The 19,496-nt window shown below is 36.6% G+C and overlaps 1 protein-coding gene across 7 annotated transcripts in view; it reads right to left on the bottom strand.

Annotated features, from left to right (window-relative positions):
- ZMYND11 (zinc finger MYND-type containing 11) overlaps window positions 1-19,496 on the bottom strand; it is a 102,748-nt gene that overhangs the window by 38,847 nt on the left and 44,405 nt on the right. For all 7 annotated transcript variants that reach the window (XM_010712398.4, XM_003206970.5, XM_085227042.1 and 4 more), the window contains one exon: window positions 4,812-4,971. In XM_010712398.4, coding sequence (XP_010710700.1) covers window positions 4,812-4,971 — 160 coding nt within the window. The remainder of the gene's footprint in view (window positions 1-4,811; window positions 4,972-19,496) is intronic.

Raw genomic sequence — 19,496 nt, 5'->3', positions numbered from 1 at the left:
AGTAGGGTTAATAAATTCACAGTGCTGGCAGTGGGCCACATAAAGGCTAAAATGATGATAAAGCACAGTGAAGAGATGGTTAATTTAGGCAGGCTTGGGACTTGAAAGTATCTGAAGTTACTATGAGCAAGTAGCAGTACTTTTCAAATACTAAATATCAGAAAATTGCCAGGATGATTTAGCAAGATTTAAATACATGGTGTGTAGGGAAAAATCACACTCTTCTAATGTTTTCTTAAAAGAGGAAAGCAAGAAAACTACCCCTTCAAATGACACGGTCCATCTAACTAAAAAGTGTTTACAATATAAGAATTGGAGAAACAACGATTAGAGATATGGAGAACAACAAATGCACACAAATGATTGCAACTACAGCCCAAAGTCATAACCAGCCAGAAGAGTTTCAGGCTCTATCTATAAGCAATGAATTACATGATTGCTTTGGGGAAAAAAAGACTTCTATAAAAAAGTGACCTCTCAACTTGTATCTATTTTGGCAGTGAAGAAATAGCTCAAAGTACCCTAATAAAGTGTGAAGCCTCGCCCTTCATGTGTCATTAGAGAATTTGGTCACTACGAGCTTTAATCCACAGCAACACTATGAAGTATGTTGCCTTCAAATGAAAACAATAAATCTGTGCTATTAACACATCTCCATTTTAGAAGAACATAATATAATCTAGCCTTATGAACACATGTAAATTGAAACTATACATTCATAGTAATGCCTCTTCCTGGGCCACTGCAATTTTATGACTTTAATCATGAGAAGAATTAGCAATCAATGCTCAAAATACCTCCATGCACATTGTCTGTAGAAAAATCAAAAATATGAGAGTGAGTAAGGCACACTAACTGTAAGAAATACATCTAAGACCTCATAAAGATAGTGCTTTAATTAATTTCTTTGAGATTAGACTGACCACTATTTTACCATGATAGAAGTACACAAAATTAATGGCAAAACTTTAAACCAGAAATTAATCTGTAAGGACATTCATTACTATTTTCATAAAGAACCACACTTTCCTTCTAGTTATTGCATCTACAACACTTATTTTCATTTTTTTCTAAACCTGAAGAGCAAAGAGATCATTTGTTTTTTTATTGAGAATAAATAACACTTCCAAATTCCAAAAGTACTGTGAGAAATAGAAATTAAGATTTTAGAAAGGAAAAGTAAATGTCCATTACCAGATTTCAGGACTGACATTTCCCTTGCAAGGCAAGAAGCAGCAGAGATTTTGTTGAATTGCATAATAATGACAATGACATACAGTGAAAATGCAAAATTACTGACTGAAATGCTGGGTTACAATGAAAAATAATTTCTTCTCTCATTTATTTTGTGTCAAATGCATTAATCATCTGTAAGATGAGAAAGCCTGTAAGATGAGAACACATTTTGAACATTTGAAAAACATCTGTATAGATGGTAAATGAGCACATAAAATGAGTACCTGCACAAGTCTTAAAAGTAAAACACTTGCAGCAAAGTTCTTGCATAGCTACCAACCCATAAATATCTACTGAAATACAATATATTGGGCAACTGGCTTCATACATTAAATTAGTTTTTAGTAACACATATATAAATCTCTCCCCCATACACATCAGAGAAAAAGAGGACAAATTTATGCTGGTTTAATCTGATCATTCTTTTTTTTTTTTTTTTTTCCAGTTTTTCAGAACATTCATTTTCAGATGACAGTCTCTCTTGGAAAGGCCTCCTCTTGATGCTCACAAACTGTTTTATCTTTGCACAACAGCTAGTTCTTTTGTATGACATCTGAGGACATAATACTTTGCCTCATTTTCAAAAAAAAAATATATATATATATACATATATGTATATATGTATATATATATTTTTTTTTTTTTAACCACCATTCTGACAGAACATCGATGGCAAAGAAGCATAAATTTTTTAACACCTTCCTCTGAGGGCTGTGTGAAACCAAATCAGACATCATGTCCTTACTGCATTTATCTGTTGTTATGTCAAAGTATGGATAGCACAAGGGTTTGGAAACAAGAAAGTAAACACCACAAACTACCTAATTAATCTTTTCCAAACAGAGCTGCATTTTCATAATCCATATATTTTTAATTACTGTTACCATTTAGCAGTCAATCTACAGTCACCATTAAAACCAGTAGATTCAGGCCTTGTGTCAGCCTGCAGTCAAGCACCTACTTGAATAACAGATACAGGTGCTCAGCAGTATCTGCAGACCAAATAAGTAATTTATTTATTTGAATACAGATTTTAATTGATAGGATTCAGGTCCAAAACTTCAGAAATGCAAAGAAACTTCAAGTAAATATTCAGATTAAAAAAAAAAAAAATCAAAGGAGGGATGAGAAGAATGTCTCCCTTTGCTGACTCCTTGAAACAGGTGTTCCTTATTGACTTTCAGTGTGGTGCCAGAAAACAAGTTGAAATGCAACGGCATTTTTTTGCACAGATGTGGTAGATCAGTTCTCAAGTCTTTCACTTTATGAGCTTTCAAAGCTTTAGCAGTACCAGTCAAACAATGCTTGCCAATAGGGTCAAGGATCTGTCTGTAAGTGCCATAGTTTGCTGAGTCTGAAATTGCTATACCAACATTAAAAGCCCCCTTTCAGAGTTCTACCTCTTAAGGGTGGATTTCTCAAAAGACTCCTGCGTGTTTGTCCTCACTGAAATGTAACTTGAACTCATGGTTCAACAGTCATTAGTACCAGATCTGGATTACACAAAACTACAAATTGCATCTCGATCAAGTGCAGACAAGGTACATGTAACACTATCCAGTCTCACATTCAGTCCAATGTAGGGAACATACCAAACTTTACAGTTTTGCACCAATTGTTGGAGAATGGAAAATACTGGATCTGATATCAAGTGATAATGTTGTTACTCATTAAAAATTTTTGAATAAAAACCCCCCAAATAATTCCTTTATATCAAGTCAATGTATTTTGCTTCAGGTGTCTGCAGCATTTTCAGTATTAGGATCCAGAGATGCTGGAAGCCGAGTACTGTTGAAACATGGCCCTAATTGGAACCTGATTCCTACTAATGAAAAAACCCATTAAGTCAAGTGTGCACTGGTGTTCTGAACAACTGAGATGGCTGTCAGACATATGGGCACAGCATAATGCAGCAGTGCTTAGCAATCAGTACTTCTAACCATAACCCTATTCATACTGAGACCTACGTAGTATCTTCAGCTATGTCAAAGAGAACTCTTTTCATTCTGAGATAAAATAATAATTTAATTCTAATGGTTCACTGGGAATTCACATACTGATTATCATACTATTTTGTTTAGATAAATGTTGTTAAGAAGAAGAAGGGTTTTGGTTTTTTTTTTTTTTTTTTTTGAATGACCCTTTATGAAATGGCTATTGTGAGGCAGTTTGATTCTTTTCTTTTTTCTTCTCAGCAATAGAGGAAACAAACACATTGAATACTTGTGATAACTTCAAATATCAGACTATGTTATGTAGTGTCTATACAATTAACATCACTTCTAAACATGTAAAAATGACATAAGAAAAATTTAAAATAGCTAAGCAGAAATTTCTGAATGTTGGATCCCATGGGGAACTGTGGAAACAAAACTAAATACCCTTTAGAAACTCCCATGAGGATTTCTAAACAAATTAGAATGAAAAGTTTAACAGTGACGTAACATATATCGTATACATACTGCAACACTTCAAATTAGTAAGATTGGGATAGTTTGAAATACAATGCTTTCTATTATTGATAGTTCAATTTCTTTTAATTTTAAAGAAAAAATAGCATATTATTCCCCTAACAGCTGCAATTATGCAGCTGCAATGAGTATTTCAGTACCTTTTAGTGTTAATTTTCCTGTAGAGTTTTTCTGGTTTCCTTCAAAGTTTAAATCATTATCTCTGTCTGGAAAATGTTGCCCATTTTACCACTATTTAATGAAATTGATGTTCCAAAACAACCATTTCTAGTTCAAGTATTTTAAAGCTTTGCTAAAGTGTTTTTGTCAGGAAACCATTGTCTTGTAAATGCAGAGAAAAGCCTTCTGAACAAGGCAACATAATAGCACAACTTCTGTTCCTGGTCTATTAGACTATTCTCAGTTAGCACTGTGAGTACATAAGAATTTAGCTTTAGGGACAGAGAAAACATGTTTTTCTTCCCTTTACATAGCTTTCAACCTATTTAATTGGATTTAAATATTTATTTTGCATATCCAGTGGAACAGTGTCTGGATGCCTGTAACTAATTTACTAAGAAAATCTTTCCTAAATGAATGCTCCAGTGTTTCCAGATTATCAGTAAAACATAGCTTTTAGTGTCAGTTTATACATAACAAAATATATAACTTCTTGTGGTTCTTTGGAATTTTTGGAAGTTGAGTACTTTTGAAATGGACTAGTTTTTCCTTTCTAAGATTCAGATTAAGGCAATACTGATCCAAAATTTTTGTATTAATATATTTTAATAGCTATCATCATTAGTATTCCTGGACATCTGAAAATTTCAAGTAATACCAATACCATTATATCTACTATCTTCCTATGCAAATGTAGAAGAGGTAACACTATGTATGTTAGGCATGACTGAGCAAGATTTTGACAGTGTTTCACAGCAGAAAATTCACGTTTGAGAACAAAGAGCTCCTATGGAATAGAAAGGGTTAAAAGGTTTAAGAACACATTACTTCCCTGGTCACAATCATCAACATAGCATGTGTAAATAACTTCAAATAGAAATTATATCAAATTTATGTGAAGATACCAGAAATCATGATTTATTTTCTCAAAGATTTTATACTCACAATCTCATCTCCTGGCAACCAATATCCTTCTTGTTCAATACCAGCCTTTGACCCTTTACACCCCACCGTCAAGGTTTCAACAATAAGACCATCCTTGACTGCTAAACTCAGCTGACGAGTGGTTTCTTTTGGATGCATACCATGGACTCGAGACATATACCTGCACAGAGAGCACAGAAGTCCTTAACTGTGAGTGTTAAATTATAAAATGCATCAAGAAATACATACTCTTTCAGAAGATGCAAAATTACATATATTCTAAGTTTCAGGTTGTTTATAAGCTGTCATTACTTTATTCCAAATGATCTTTATGATGTAGAGACTTACAGGAGAAATGGAACAGTAATCTACAGCAACAATTATCAGACCCAAAAATAACATGTGCACTGCTTGGCCTTGTCTTTGCTAAACTTCCCCCTCCATCTGAACCCCCGGAGATACTTCTTGCATCTCTCTAATATCTCCTACAGGATGCACATTTCAGAATGAGCCTGGAAATGTTCCAGCGAATCTCTGACACGCTCCTGTGTGGAACACATTTATAAAGAATGTGAAATTCATGCAACATGTATGAAAACCCAACAGCTAGAGATATAGTACTAGGGATTTTTTCTCCTTTTCTTGAGATATCTACAATGACCAACTATGATGAACGTCGTGAGCAAAACATATACAGCCTAAAATGTGTATATATATGAGATCCAGTTGTGAAATGCTGGCCTTAACCCAGTATAATTTGTTGTTTCTAGACCAACACAAAGTATTTACTTGGAACAAACAATGTAAAACGATCTTCCCTCTAAAAAGGCAACCCTCTTGTTTTAAGATCATTACACTTCACTATTTTTTTTTTTTTCAGCAGAATTCCAGGAACATATTTATCAACCACTCAGCACTGAGAAGTGAACTGCAACTGCACGCAATCAGCACATCGATGAACTGACTGTGTCTTGACTTGGAATCTATTGGAAATATCTGGAAATATTTTTCTAGCATTAGTTCTCTTACAGTTACAGGGCTTGCACAATTTCTACCCCAGTTTTGTTTTCTCCAGGTACCCTGTCTTTACCTATCTCCTAGCAAAAACTTCTATAATTTCACAGAATCACAAAATATCCCAAGTTGGAAGGGAACCATAAAGATCAGAGTCTAACTCCTGAGTCCACACAGGACCACCCAAAAATCAAACCCTATGTCTGAGAGCATTGTACAAATACTCCCTGAGCTCCTGCACTGGGGCCGTGCCCGCTGCCCTGGGCAGCCCATTTCATGTCCACCACCCCTCTGGGGCACAGCCTTTCCCTCACCCCCAGCTGCCCCTCCCCTGACAGCTCCATGCTGTTCCCTCAGGCCCTGTCGCTGTCCCCATAGAGCAGAGCTCAGCGCTGCCCCTCCGGGCCCGGTGAGGAGCTGCTGCCTCCATGATGCCTCTCCTCAACCTGCTCTTTTCTGCACCCAACAAACCCAGGCACCTCAGCCACCCCTCATACATCTTCCCCTCTGGATCCTTCACCATCTTTGCAGCCCTCCTTTGGACACTCTGCAACAGTTTTATGTCCTTTTTGTACTATGGTGCCCAAAACTGCATAGAGCACTCAAGGTGAGGCCACACCAGTGTCCATAATACAGAATCCTGGGGAGCCCTGCTTGTATCCAATCAGCTAATCGCTCACCCACCACGCAGTGGTTTTGTCTAGCTGTATGCCGGACATCCTGCCCAGAAGGATACTGTGAGAAATAGTATCAAAGTCTTACTGAAATCCAAAGACAAAACTACCAGCTTAGTATACTTTGTTTCATGCTTGATAACAAACTCCAGCAACCACCACTCCTCTGTGACTACCATCACAATCATCTTTACAAAGAGTATAATTATTTAACACAAGAAGCAAATGCAAGAAAAATACGTCTGATTTAAATTATGTTAAAAAATATGAGTTATATCAGTTCAGATTTTGTTTTTAGTAACATGGCTGACAGGAACTATCAATGCTTTAGAAGTTAAAACTCACAGTAAGAGTGAAGTCAGTCAAAAAGTTACTAAGTAACAATAAATTAACTGAGAAAGAGCAAAATTCTGTGTAAGTCTGTGATCCAAGCTAATACATATGAATCTTGTGCTTGCTACCAGTAAGGATCGAGGCCAAGTCATGACCTAGGAGACAGACATTCTTCTATGTCGTGCTGGGCAGATGCTCCCTATTTCTGCTGAAATCAAAATGCAACATAAGAACCTGTTCAAGCAATATTAAACACCACAAATGAGTCTTCCAAGTTCCCCATGTTCCAAGGAGAGCTTCAACAGGCAGAGACTCAAACCTATCACTTCACTTTCAAAAACTGCAAGCAAATACCACTAGTATGCTGAGTGATATGGAGCTGAAGCTTTAATGCTGCCTGAAATAAGGAGAAAAACCCAATTGTTTATGCTCATGTTCCATGTACTATGTGTGTGTGTGTGTGTGTGTGCATATGCACACATATTTATGCAAATGCACACAACCAGATCTTTGAAGTGCAAATTACCTTTGTCAATATTTGCTAACTTTATTGGATTTTAAGCAAATTTCCATTTTAATGTTTTACTAATAACTTCCCTGTTTGAGTCACAGCAATTCCTACCTTCTGCAATTTATACAATTCTGTAATAGTTCTCAAAATACATAGCACTGATACTATAACTGTCCCCATAAATCAAGTTTTAAGCAAGTGCCATCCTCTTCTTCAGCGCACCTTGCTGAAGAAACCAAGTATTTTGCATAGCATCTTCCACAATTGCAGAAATATGTTCCAATAAAATTCTGGAATATAAGCAATGTGTTTTGTGATATTTGTCACTCACACTTCTGAACAGATAGGCATGTAATACAAAATAAAAAGCCTTAAACCAACTCTAATGAGCTAAGAGGTTTAATCTGCCTATTCTGGCTGTGGCAGAAGTGAACAGGAGCACAAGGCTCAGAATCTCCCATGTCTCAAATCCAATCTGTTTTCTCAACCGGAGTGAAAGTGCTACCACCAAACAAACATGCTGCCCAATTGCTCCAGCTATAAGTGGGAAGCGATAAATCCCCAGTGGCTTTTTGTAGAATACTTAGTCAATGCTCAGGCTGTGCAGCCTGCAGATCCAAAAGGGCTATGCTTTCAATGTTTTTAAATACAGTGCTATCAACTTTCGTGGGAGAGCGCACAGAGAATGTTTTCACTTGGAAGGCTAGAACTGCTGTTAGAAAAGTGCCCCCCACCTCAATTTCTTTCTTTGATTAAAACTTGCAGAATATACATGGAACAGATATTCACAAAGACTTTAAAACAGCATTAGCAGGATCTGGGTGAAACTCTCTCTCTTCCATTTCAGCCAAAAGCCAGCAGCTAAACTAAGAGGCTTTTTAAAGCACAGGATTTTAATCAGAAGATGGTTCCTTAATAATGAAATGTGAAAAACAGTCACAATGTATGAAACACTGGGTACAAAAACAAAGTTAAACTCTTGCCTAAAGACAGAAAGATGATGTCGGGAGTTCTAACTACCCCCCACAGACTCACCACTGGATCAGGGAAAAAATACTGAAATATCTCCATGCAAAGTGGCACTATTAATCCAGTGAATGCATGTCTTTTCCTGGCACTGTATGCACTGAAGCATCTGGCACCATGAAGTTAAGAAACAAAGAAGAGAGATGAAGTAATCCCCGATTGCTGTTTTCAACAAAAGCTGATTAGCCTTACCTTGGAGACGGGGAGTCAAAGCAATACTGGTTTGTTACGCTCTTGCCCAGTTCTCTATATTGACAGACTGGGAAGTATACTGCAGTGTCTACATTGCTGTTATGTAGCCAACCATGAGAAGCAAATCAAATACACTTTCAGATGGCTGAGAATACAGCATGGAGAGGAAGTAAAATCCCATAAACAAGCTAATCATCCCTAATCAGCTTGGGGGTTAAAACAACCACTGCAAAATACAACTTAACTGTGCTAATAATCCCTGTGATATAGAAGGAGAGTCTGTTGGATGGAAAGAAGAGGTTTGGCCTGATCATCTTCATATTACATTCCACATCTCACCAAACACTGCAACTGATAAATCTTAAAACTGCTGCTCAATTTATAGTTCAGTATCACAAATCATAGGTCAGCATTTTCTCCACTTAAAAACTGATGGAAGAAGCCTCCTTCAAATTAGCATAGAAGTATCATATCATAACATATAGAATGGCTTAGGTTGGAAGGAAATTTAAATATCACTTATTTCTTATATCCTTGAAGAAACCTCTACATCATAACACCACTGAATGCAAACGTAAACATGCTGACCTCCAGAAACGAGCCTCCAGCAAAATAAACTGGTTAAATGCAGGTGTGTACATAGGTAACACATGTGCCCACCTGTCTGACAGCAAAGAAAAGTTTTAGGGGAGAACAGTGGAGAATAATCATTGGATTGCAACCAGCTATGTGCAAGTACTCCATTAGAAAACAAAATACCAATCACAAAAATGTGAAACAGCTAATTTTAAACTTAATTGGGACTTCACATAAACAAAAGCGAAATCTTTCTTTCAAAACTAGCACCAATAAAACACCACTTTCTCTCCAACTAGTCAGTCCTCAGCATGCCTTTCCATTCAAAAACTGCATCTAATACATGTGCTTTGTAACACAGCTTAAAACTTAAGAAAAAAAGTCCGTTTTGATCCAAGGGGTGTGGAGGCAGCAGTTCTAAAGCTGGATCACCATGGGAGCAAAATAGATACAGAAGGAGCTGGCACTTGCAGGGATCAGATGGTGAACTTTTCGCCTACAGCTGTCGCACAACTCACAGCTCTTTTGCTTGGTGCTGTACAAGACACAACATGAAGCCAAACCCTGTCCCAAAGAGCTTAATATACATGGACACAGAGCAATGCACAGAGCCAACTCAGTCCTTAAGAAGCCCTCTTGGAGGCAGCAGTGGTAGTACGTACTGAGACCTTGCGACTGGCACCACAGTGCTGTGGTCTGAAAGGTCTCGCAAAGGAAGGAAGGAGGAGGAAAGCTGACACAGGTTTAAAAGAGGAAAAAAGAAAAAAAAAAAGAAAATCTGATTTTTCTGGACTCATGAAGAATCATACTTTCAACCATCTGAACTCATCAAAATGAAAATACTGAAAAAAATGCAAGAATCTCTGTCAAAGACTGAAGTAAAATACACATAGGAAGTAGCTGCCTTATGTAAAACAGCACAGTGTGCCAGGTGTAGATAATTTTAGATAAGGTGCTAATTTTAGAGGCAAAAACTGTAATTGTGATCTGATCAATTAGCTCTGTCTCTGGTGGATGCCTCTGCCCTGCACTACAGGAAGGTGTGATGCAGATCTCCATCAGATGAGCAACTTGCCCCGGGAGGGTCTGAAGATTTCCATGCACACACTGCTTATCTTGCAACTGAGATCTGATAAAATACAGCAGATCCCATTCAACTCAAATGAAAAGCTGCCATTAATTCTAAATGTTACCTACAGATATGTAAAAATGTCCTAGATTCAGAGTCAGACCTTAAGGAATAATGCATAAAATGAAAGGAAAGCAGCCCAAAGTCTATTTTGAGTTTAACATTGTGTTCCTATCTCTGCTGATGCGTTTTGCTTTTGATTCAGAAGATTCAGAATAGGATGGTAGTTTTACAGAAGGCTCATGCTCATCTTTTAAGGCTTATTTTTTAATTTGCAAAGAATAGGTTACTTGGTCACACTGAATAGCTTCTTTTAACAAATACAGCTGCACTGTGTGAGAATTTAAAATGCTGAAACCCAAATTTCAGGAATCCAACCAGCTCTCCTTATGGAAGTGAGCTGAAGTTCTCAAGTTCTCAGCTTCAGTTTCTCAAGTATCTCAAGTTCTCAGCTCCACCCCAATGTAGCACTGTGCTACAAACCAACTTCCCCAACACACAATCTAAGCACTGTAGATATTTATGTTTCAAAATAATGCATTTGAAATATATACTGCCTCCTTGTCAGACACGTGAGAACTGATCTGAGAGCTGAAGACAATGTAAACACATACAGAAGTTGAACTGCTTACACTGGAGACACAGCAGCACACTTCCGCCCCCCCCCTAAAATTACTTTTTAATATGCTTACAGTTACTAAAGCTTGATTATGGATTAAACTCTATGAGATAAGAACAACTGAGCTTAATATTCCTCCTCTGTACATCCACTCCACAGAGACCTGCATGCGTGCACTCCCATGTTGCTTGGGCCATGCAGCCATGGACAGGGCTGCTGCTGGCGCAGTGTTTACATTATCTCCATTTTGTGCAGTCTAAGCTTCCAAATGGGGGACACACGGAAACTGAACTAAAGAGAAACCACAATTTATTTATTTATTCTGACATCAGTGTCTACAACATTCATTTTGAAGACACTACTACTCAAGTAGGACATGTTTTTAAAAAATTGTTTAATTTCTCCTTACTGTTCTAGAAATGCAGTACTTGTATGAACACAGAATCCGATTTTTTTTATTTGCGGCTTTTTGCTTGTTTGCTTGTTTTTAATAAAAAAGGATGCATAAGCTCGATAGTGAGCTATGAAATAGAGAAATTCAGGAAAATTTAGATCTGCCTGATGCTTTGGCTCCTGCTGCTAAAACAAAGGGAAGGAGAAATCTCATTTGTGCATGCTTTTAGATCCCACCGGCACCGTGCGGTTTCCTATAACTTTATCCCCTGGGTCATTTCTTTCAAAATCACAGTAATTTTAACTCAGGTAATTCCCTGTTTCAATAATTTCAATTCTCACTCACACAATTTTACTATCCACTTAATACTGCATAACATACCAATGTGACCACAGAAAGCAAGTAATTAAGGTACTGAACTATTCAACCCTTATCTACAAAAATCTCCTTTTCAAAACTACTACCATCACCTTCTTAAGGAAGAACTTGTCTACAGGAGAGCTCTACTCCCATTTTTCCAACCAGAAGGTTGTTCACTACAGGTAATGCTCAAATATCACCAGTCAACAGGAATGCTAATCCTTAAGTGCCATTAAATATGTACAAATACTTGCATAAATGTAGAGGTACAGTTCTTCCAGCACTTTGCCATGGACGTACTGGAGAGGCAATAAGATAATACATGACACAGAATGCAACACCCTGACTGGTATCTTACAGATGAAATGTTCAGCCAGCTCATATCATATTGAGTGCCTCAAAGCAAAACATGCCTAAAAAACATACATTTGAGTGCTTTGATGATTTAGTTTTTTAGAGTTGTCTATCTAATTTTACTTTCATTCTTATCTGACCTAAAAGTAACAGTAGCTTTTTTGTTTGTTGGTTGGTTGGTCAGAATAGCTTTAGCTTGGATGTTTCAAAGCCATCCCACCGTCACACGTGTGTTCATGTAACTACCAGCTAGGGAAAAGCACAATAGCTGGAGAAGCCATCAGGGCATTGCTGCTGTTTAGGTTGTATCAAGGGGAATATGAAACCGCAGCCTATGAGCAGTGCTCTGGAGATCATTTTCTCTCCACTGATTACAGAGAAAGCCTTGATGAGCACTTTAGACCAGACAGCAACCTGTTAAATTGCCACACTGCACTCACTTTTATCCCTTACCACTAATAGAAAAACACATTTATTTACAAGAAAAAAAAAAAAAGCCAAACATGAGCTAGAAGTTTCCCCTTCAAACATCATAAAAATGTTATGATTCGAGCAAAAATCAATACTGCTTGTGAAACAAAAACGAAATTGGTTTGCTTTTAGTAATTAGGAACAAAGATAGCCCACTGAGTATTCTGTGTAGACTTCAACAGGAATACTAACAGAAGGATAGGGTTCATGCAAATACTCTTTGTAATGAAAATGGAGATGGTGATTTCCAAGTCAGAGATATTTCTACTACTTTCCTTCTGAGTATCTATACTGGAATTAGTAGTTTGCGTTTATTGCCCATGTGAACATTACGATTTTCACAGTAATACATATGGAAAAAAGAGTTTAAATGAGTTTGCAATCATTAGCAAACATCACAAGAGGATGTATCGCTGTTGTTAATAACCCTGGGTTGGAGCTCTTAATCACTGTATTTTCCAGCCATGCTCATGCTCAGCCCAGAGATGGCTCCTGACCCAATGAAGAGCACTGATGTTTGGAGTAACAACAGAAAAACATTTTCCTAACAATACTACCTAAGAGCATTCTTAAGAGGATAGCTATTTATTAGGGAAAATTATCAAGCAAAACTGGTTAAAATATCTCATCAGCATCATCTATCTACTTTTTTTTTTTTTTTTTTTTTTTTTTTTAAGAACAGTATGAACAAGATGTGTTTGTGTTAATATTTCCAAACAAGGCAAATACACAGAAAGTTTAGTCTCACTTCAAACTCTAGTGTTTAGGTTTGTAGCCCTCAACAAAACAGCCTTTTACATTACACCATACAGATGCAATGAACAGTTACACAGCCAGCCACAGCAACCTTTCCAATCCACATAGCATAAAGCAGCAAAAAAAGGTGGCAAGGCTGGAAGTACACCTGCTAGATGTTAGACCCTTCTGAATGGCTTCCTTCTCTAGGCAATGAATTACTCCTATGTCAGCCAGTAATGAGATGAAGACTCACTAATTCATATAGCAATGTTCTTTATCACATAGTGAGATACTGGCTTATCACCATCTTGAAGGAACAATTATCCCTAATAAATCACAAACTACATTGTTTAAAATATATGAGCTTCTTTTTACGTCTTTCCTTAAATACTTAAATAATGTGATTAGATGAAATCACAAGTCAAGAAATGGTCTCTGTCAAGTGAAGAGCCTGATGAGAAGCAGAGCAATTAATAATATATACTATAAACTCAAGATGACATTTTTAACCAAAGATCCTAATTCAGAAATTTTAATTTTTCTATTATCCAGAGCAAATGCAGTTATGATCTTCACAGCCTTTTCCCAAGAAATGTTCCCAATTTTTTCCTGCCTCTGCCCTCCTTGGTCAAAAATGTCTAAAAGGAGATCTTAAACAGGAGCAGTATTAATGCTGCATACCCTCCAAAAGAGGTAATAACGAACTCATAAATAAAATTAAATTAAACCAACAGTAAAAACAGATGAAAATTTAATGACCACTATAGCTATCTATGGGTAACAAGGGTGAAATTATTCCACTGTGAGCCTTCCTTGCGCAATGGTTGACAGGCAGGCATTCCTTCTTAAGAGTCTTACAAAATATGAGTGTTGAGCCTAATTCCTCCCTTCTCTTCAATGTTTCTGTGAATCTGGATAATAAAAATTCTTATTAGGTTCCTGAATATTACCTCATAGGTCAGTCTAGGTACAAATCTCCAGGTAAAACAATGTATTAGTTACTATGCAAAAAACGATTAAATTCCTTGTATTTTCTTGTATATATGCACACAATTATTTTGTTACTTCATTTCTAAATAATTTGAAGATCTCTGAAAATTTCAAACTGATCATGTAATTTAACATCACTGCAAAGACATTAATATACAGCATTAAAATTTTGGTTTGTAACTGATAATAATGCACACAATTCAGAGATTTTATGTACAATCAAAAAAAGAAATTTTACTACAAGACTATATTTATTTTATGAATATGATGATTTTTAACCACCCTGACCAAAATTAGACATTTTTTCTAGAATGATCAGTGACTAAGGATCTACAACCCTTACAGCTCTTGATTTGTTGCATTTATGTTAAACCAAGAGAAAAGTGTTACAGAGACAGAAAAAAAAAAACAACCAACCAACATGTTTTCTAGTTAGAAGAAGCAATGGAAACAGTCTAACAGGGAAAAGAGAGAAGAACAGTAAAACAAAATGAATTGGTGGAGGCTGACTTAGTAGAATCAGACAGAAGAAAGTGCCTTGTCTAAAACTAAAAATTTTCCATGTTGTCATCATCTGGTGATGTGTTTCTGTGTATTCTGTAAGAGACAGATTTGTAACCAAGCCAACCCAATGCAAACTGAATTGCATTTTCTCCAAAGTGAACACTGAAGGGATGCAGCCACTGGAAGCAGCTGTGTGGCCTGCTGGGGAAGTAGGTCATGCTGCTTCTGGTAGAAACTCGTATGCCACACTTTTGCTTACTCTTACGTAATTAGGAAGTGGAATTACACCACATGGCATGGAGAAAACTTCACTAGACTATTCCTTCTCATCCTTCCCCAGATGGTAAAATGGAGCTTTCTGAGCACCTCCTTCAGCACTGACTTGTGCCACCATGCTACAACTGGCCATGTTTAATTATCACATACTAGATTGTAAAGGGCTGCTTTTATTAACACTACTTGAGTCACGTGGTCACATTTAAACATAGAGGGCAATGATTTGAACATGAGCAAAAGGAGCCAGTAATACTGATTAAAAAAGAAATCAAGCAGCCATGCATTTTTACAGCTAACAGGAGGATGCTTTGTTTCAAACAATCGTTTTCAGATAAGCCTATCCTGCAGGAAGGAAAAGGCAGATACATTCAGAGGAATGGTTTGACAAAGGATAAGAAACCACCAGAGCAGAAAAACATATCTTAGCTTTCATTTCAGTCCAAGAAATATCAGGTGCTACAAAAATTTTGCTCAGGTAAAGTTAAAAAACAGGATTATCTAGTTCTAAATCCAGAGTAATCTGTTCTCCTTATCATTGTCATGACTTACTATTTTTGTTTATGCATGCCTGTTTATTTGCAACATGCAAAATACTAGGGGGATTTAAATTCTCATCAGATGTACTATAAATAGTGACAAATTTTTCTAACAAGTTTCAGAGCTTCAAATAAGCAGTACTGTAAGCATCTTAATTTTACATTGTGTTTTTTTCCTTTTGCTTGCCATTGCATTTCATATTCTTATTTATAGGCTTTTGTGATTATTCTCTCTACCTGTTCAAATTGCTCATCCTCATCTTTGCTCTAATCAGTGCTTCTAGAATTTGATTTTTGTTAAATAGACAGCCTAGGAGGAGAACAGCGGGAGAACTAAGGCAACAAAAACAAATTTATGGATGGGAGAGGCCCTTAACTTTAAACATTCTTAGAGATTGACAGGAGAAATTTCAGAGAGTAGTGTTTGGAGAAGCAATCCCTCTCCTAGCACTAACGGTCACATACTCAATTTGCTAATGACTCCACCTCAACTATGGGACCACAATACCCTCGTCATTTTTGAACTAATCTTTCATACTGAGTAATTCTTCTCTAGGATGCTCTCCCAACAACGCTGATTAAAGTCAGCCACCATAAGCCAACAAGGAACTGGCAGAGCCTGCTCTACGAAGGGTTAAAATCCTCTCAGTTCTCTTAGATGATCTGACTTAGCTTCCCTTATATCAAATTAGAACATAACAAAAAAGTCCACAGAACAAATATGGGAAAACAGTTATATCCATTTAAGCACCTTGTACTTGACCATCCCATCCGAATGCCAATTTAAAAAGATGAGAGTCTGTGCATTTATTTGTGCAAAATACATTTTTGAATCGCCAGTGTTGTAAAACAACTTTCTGACTGACGAAACATATTCATTTTTGTGTAGTTTAGCTCAGATTCTCCAATTACAGCATATCGGCTTTATCCCAGTTAATGGTCCTTCCACCAGCGTCATCCTGCCCAAGAAGCTGGCACACTTCTACCCTGCAGACTATGGTCACTCTCAGTTTAATTCCAAAACTAACTAATTCTCAGGCTCTGCTCTGGAGGAAGCCAACTTGTTCCTCTGGAAAGAAGGGAAAGCACAGCCAAGAGGTGAATTTGCTCCACGTAGAGAATATGGATGTTAACCATTCCAAGACTGGCCCCTTCAGCCCAGGGCACTCCAGCACTGTTCCAGCATGCTATGTGACCTCAGATGCCTTCACGCCATGCCCAGTGGCAAACTAAACAAGCCTCCAGCTTCAAGTTTCAAGAATAGCATGGCTGTGGGCTGTGATATTTTTGGCTCTTAGAACTGAAGAACCACACACACATAGAAGATAAACAAAGAATACGTTAGGGCCAAAGAAACACTCCGTGAGCCAACAGCAATGCAGTGTGGTCACAGTATATCTGCTCCAGAGGTGCCAGGTCATTCCCTGTACACAAATACAGTACAGGTAGAGCCTTTACTGGAGACACGGAGAGTAGCTGATCAACTACATAAATCATATATTACATCAAAGGAAGAGGAAAAAAAAACACTAGAATGAAAGGGTGAGAGAAAAGAACTATGCTTTGATTCTTCATATTACTGGTTTAGAAACCGGAAGGATTATCTGTTTACAATGACAAAAAAATGAAAGCTGCCAATATAGTGGTTCCAGAACATCATATTTGGCAATTGGGTATTTTGAAAACATTACCTTAATAGATAATGAACTCTGAGTAAATCATAAAGATCATGAAACGTTCATAAATTGGTAGTGAGGAAATCCAATTCCTCGACGGAGAAAGAATAAAAAATTAATAGTTAATTAAATTTTAGGAGTCCAATTATCTGTAAGGGAATGATGAAGAAAGTACTTTAAAAGGCACTGGAAGCCTGGAGTAGCCAAAGAAAGAGAACTTTAAAAACATGTCTGTACAGAAATACTTACTAGACTGCTATGCAACAGAATATCAATAATTTATCTTACTTATTTAAATATGTATGCCTTTTTTTCCAGTGTATTTTAATGCATTTTATTCCATAGAATCAATTTTTGCGGTTATCTCAAATCCAAAACAGATGGAAGATAATGAGGAAGAACTGAGAAAGTCAAAGCATAATTATAATTTTTAACACACTTTTAGGATGAACAATTTGTCAAGCTGCATTCCTGACAGAATTCACGATACACAGAAAGCTTACAGCATAGTTAATCCCAATCATAATCATCGAAATAATAGACATATTAAGGTTAAATTACCTCAACATCAGGCCTAAACCGTCAAATAGATAAATACCTTTTAGAAATATCATTTCGTTAGTAAGTAATTCGGTAGTTTAGAAATGCCAGACATATCTCTCTTGCTAGACTTTTTAAATGATTATAATTGAATGACTCAAGAAATACTAGGACAAAATAAGAGGATATTTATTCTACATATTATTAAAAAAAAACAGTACCATCGCCTTCAAATGAGCTTTACCCTTAAATAAAAATGCACTGAACACACTGGAGCCTAGGTACTGAATGAGGAATTTACATATGTATATATACAAAATTATCTTCCAAAGGCAGTTTGCTCTTCAAGTACCAATTCCTTTAAATTCACTGCATCTATTTCTTGTTGGTATTGGCTTTCAGTCCTCCATTTATTTTTCAAGCTACTCCAATTAAATGGGAAGTAACTTCCCAAGTAAAATGCATCTCCACGTGTAGTCACCAAAATTGAGGAATTCCTTTCATTTAATAATTTGGTGAAGGTTTTGGAGACAAACCTGTGCAGTATAGTCTCTTCCCTCTCAATGCTTTTAATTATGTATTTATCTAATGCTCCAATTATTAGTGTCTTTTTTTTTTCTTTTGCCAGTTCTCCACATACATTTTTAATTCCTTCATAAATAGATGCCTTTTTGTGTTTCTTATATAACCAGTGAATTTTTCAGAATAATTGCCAAAAATTCAGTAAGCCTAACAGCTAATTGCTTCAAGGCTCCTGCTCATATTTTCAAAATTTTCAAGAAAAAAACTCTCCTCAGTGTAAGTTTTCAATCACTTTTTAATCATGCGTTTTTCCATTCTTGCTTTTTCTCTTCATCAAGTTAAAGAGCAAAGTACACTTGATTTAGTCTACTTTTAATTAAAGGCCCTTTTTCCCTACAGGTTTTTCTGACAATATCAGAAGTACTTTCTAGTGCTCTAGGCTCCTCCTACACAGTCCTCCTACAATTATGTTCCCTACAGAAAATGCATGGCCAGTTTTATTAATTTTTTTTGCATACTTTCAATTATCAGTATCTTTTAAAAATATTTATTTATCCCAGATATTTTTTTGACAATTACATATCAAGTGTAAAAGTTACATACTACATTATTTTAGTGTGTTATATAAATTAATCCTTTTATATACTGAGTTAAAACAGTTCATTATCTATAAACTCTATATCCTCTTTTTATATTACCAACATTTCCACCCTCAACATAAGAAGTAAACACTCCCTGATATGCACAGTGGCTACTAGCAAGCACCAGAAGGCTAAACAAACCAAGTAAACGAAATAAACTGTGAATATCAGAGAGACAGAACCATGCTGAGCTTCCAGTTAGAAAAAAAGGCCCACTTATAGATATACTTAAAAAGTAGTGAACCATCTGATGAAGAAATCAGCAATACAGATTGTGCTCTGATGGTGTTTGGCATAACAAGTCACAAAACACAGAGGACAACCTGTCTCTTGCAACAAATGAACCCCCAGACAACAAGCAAATAAAAAAAAGAATCAAGTCATGAATCATCTGTCCAACTTTTCAATCAGTATGTGACATAGTAGGACAACTGTCACTTACCTCAAACAAGTATTCTCCTTTTCCCCTGCCCCCAGAAAAAATCCTGCCTTTTTTTTTCTGTATCCCTACTGAGGGATAGGACACTTCCATAAATTCCATCGTTATTACTCCCTGCAAATACTTTTAATGCACAAAGCCATTCAATCCCAAGACTTGAAGTAATAACACTTCCAAAATTATCTTAATAC

This window comes from Meleagris gallopavo, chromosome 6, assembly GCF_905368555.1.
Source record: "Meleagris gallopavo chromosome 6, MGAL_WU_HG_1.1, whole genome shotgun sequence".
Taxonomy (NCBI): domain Eukaryota; kingdom Metazoa; phylum Chordata; class Aves; order Galliformes; family Phasianidae; genus Meleagris; species Meleagris gallopavo.
The sequence above is the reverse complement of the archived record's forward strand: the minus strand, read 5'-3'. Positions and strand labels throughout refer to the sequence as shown.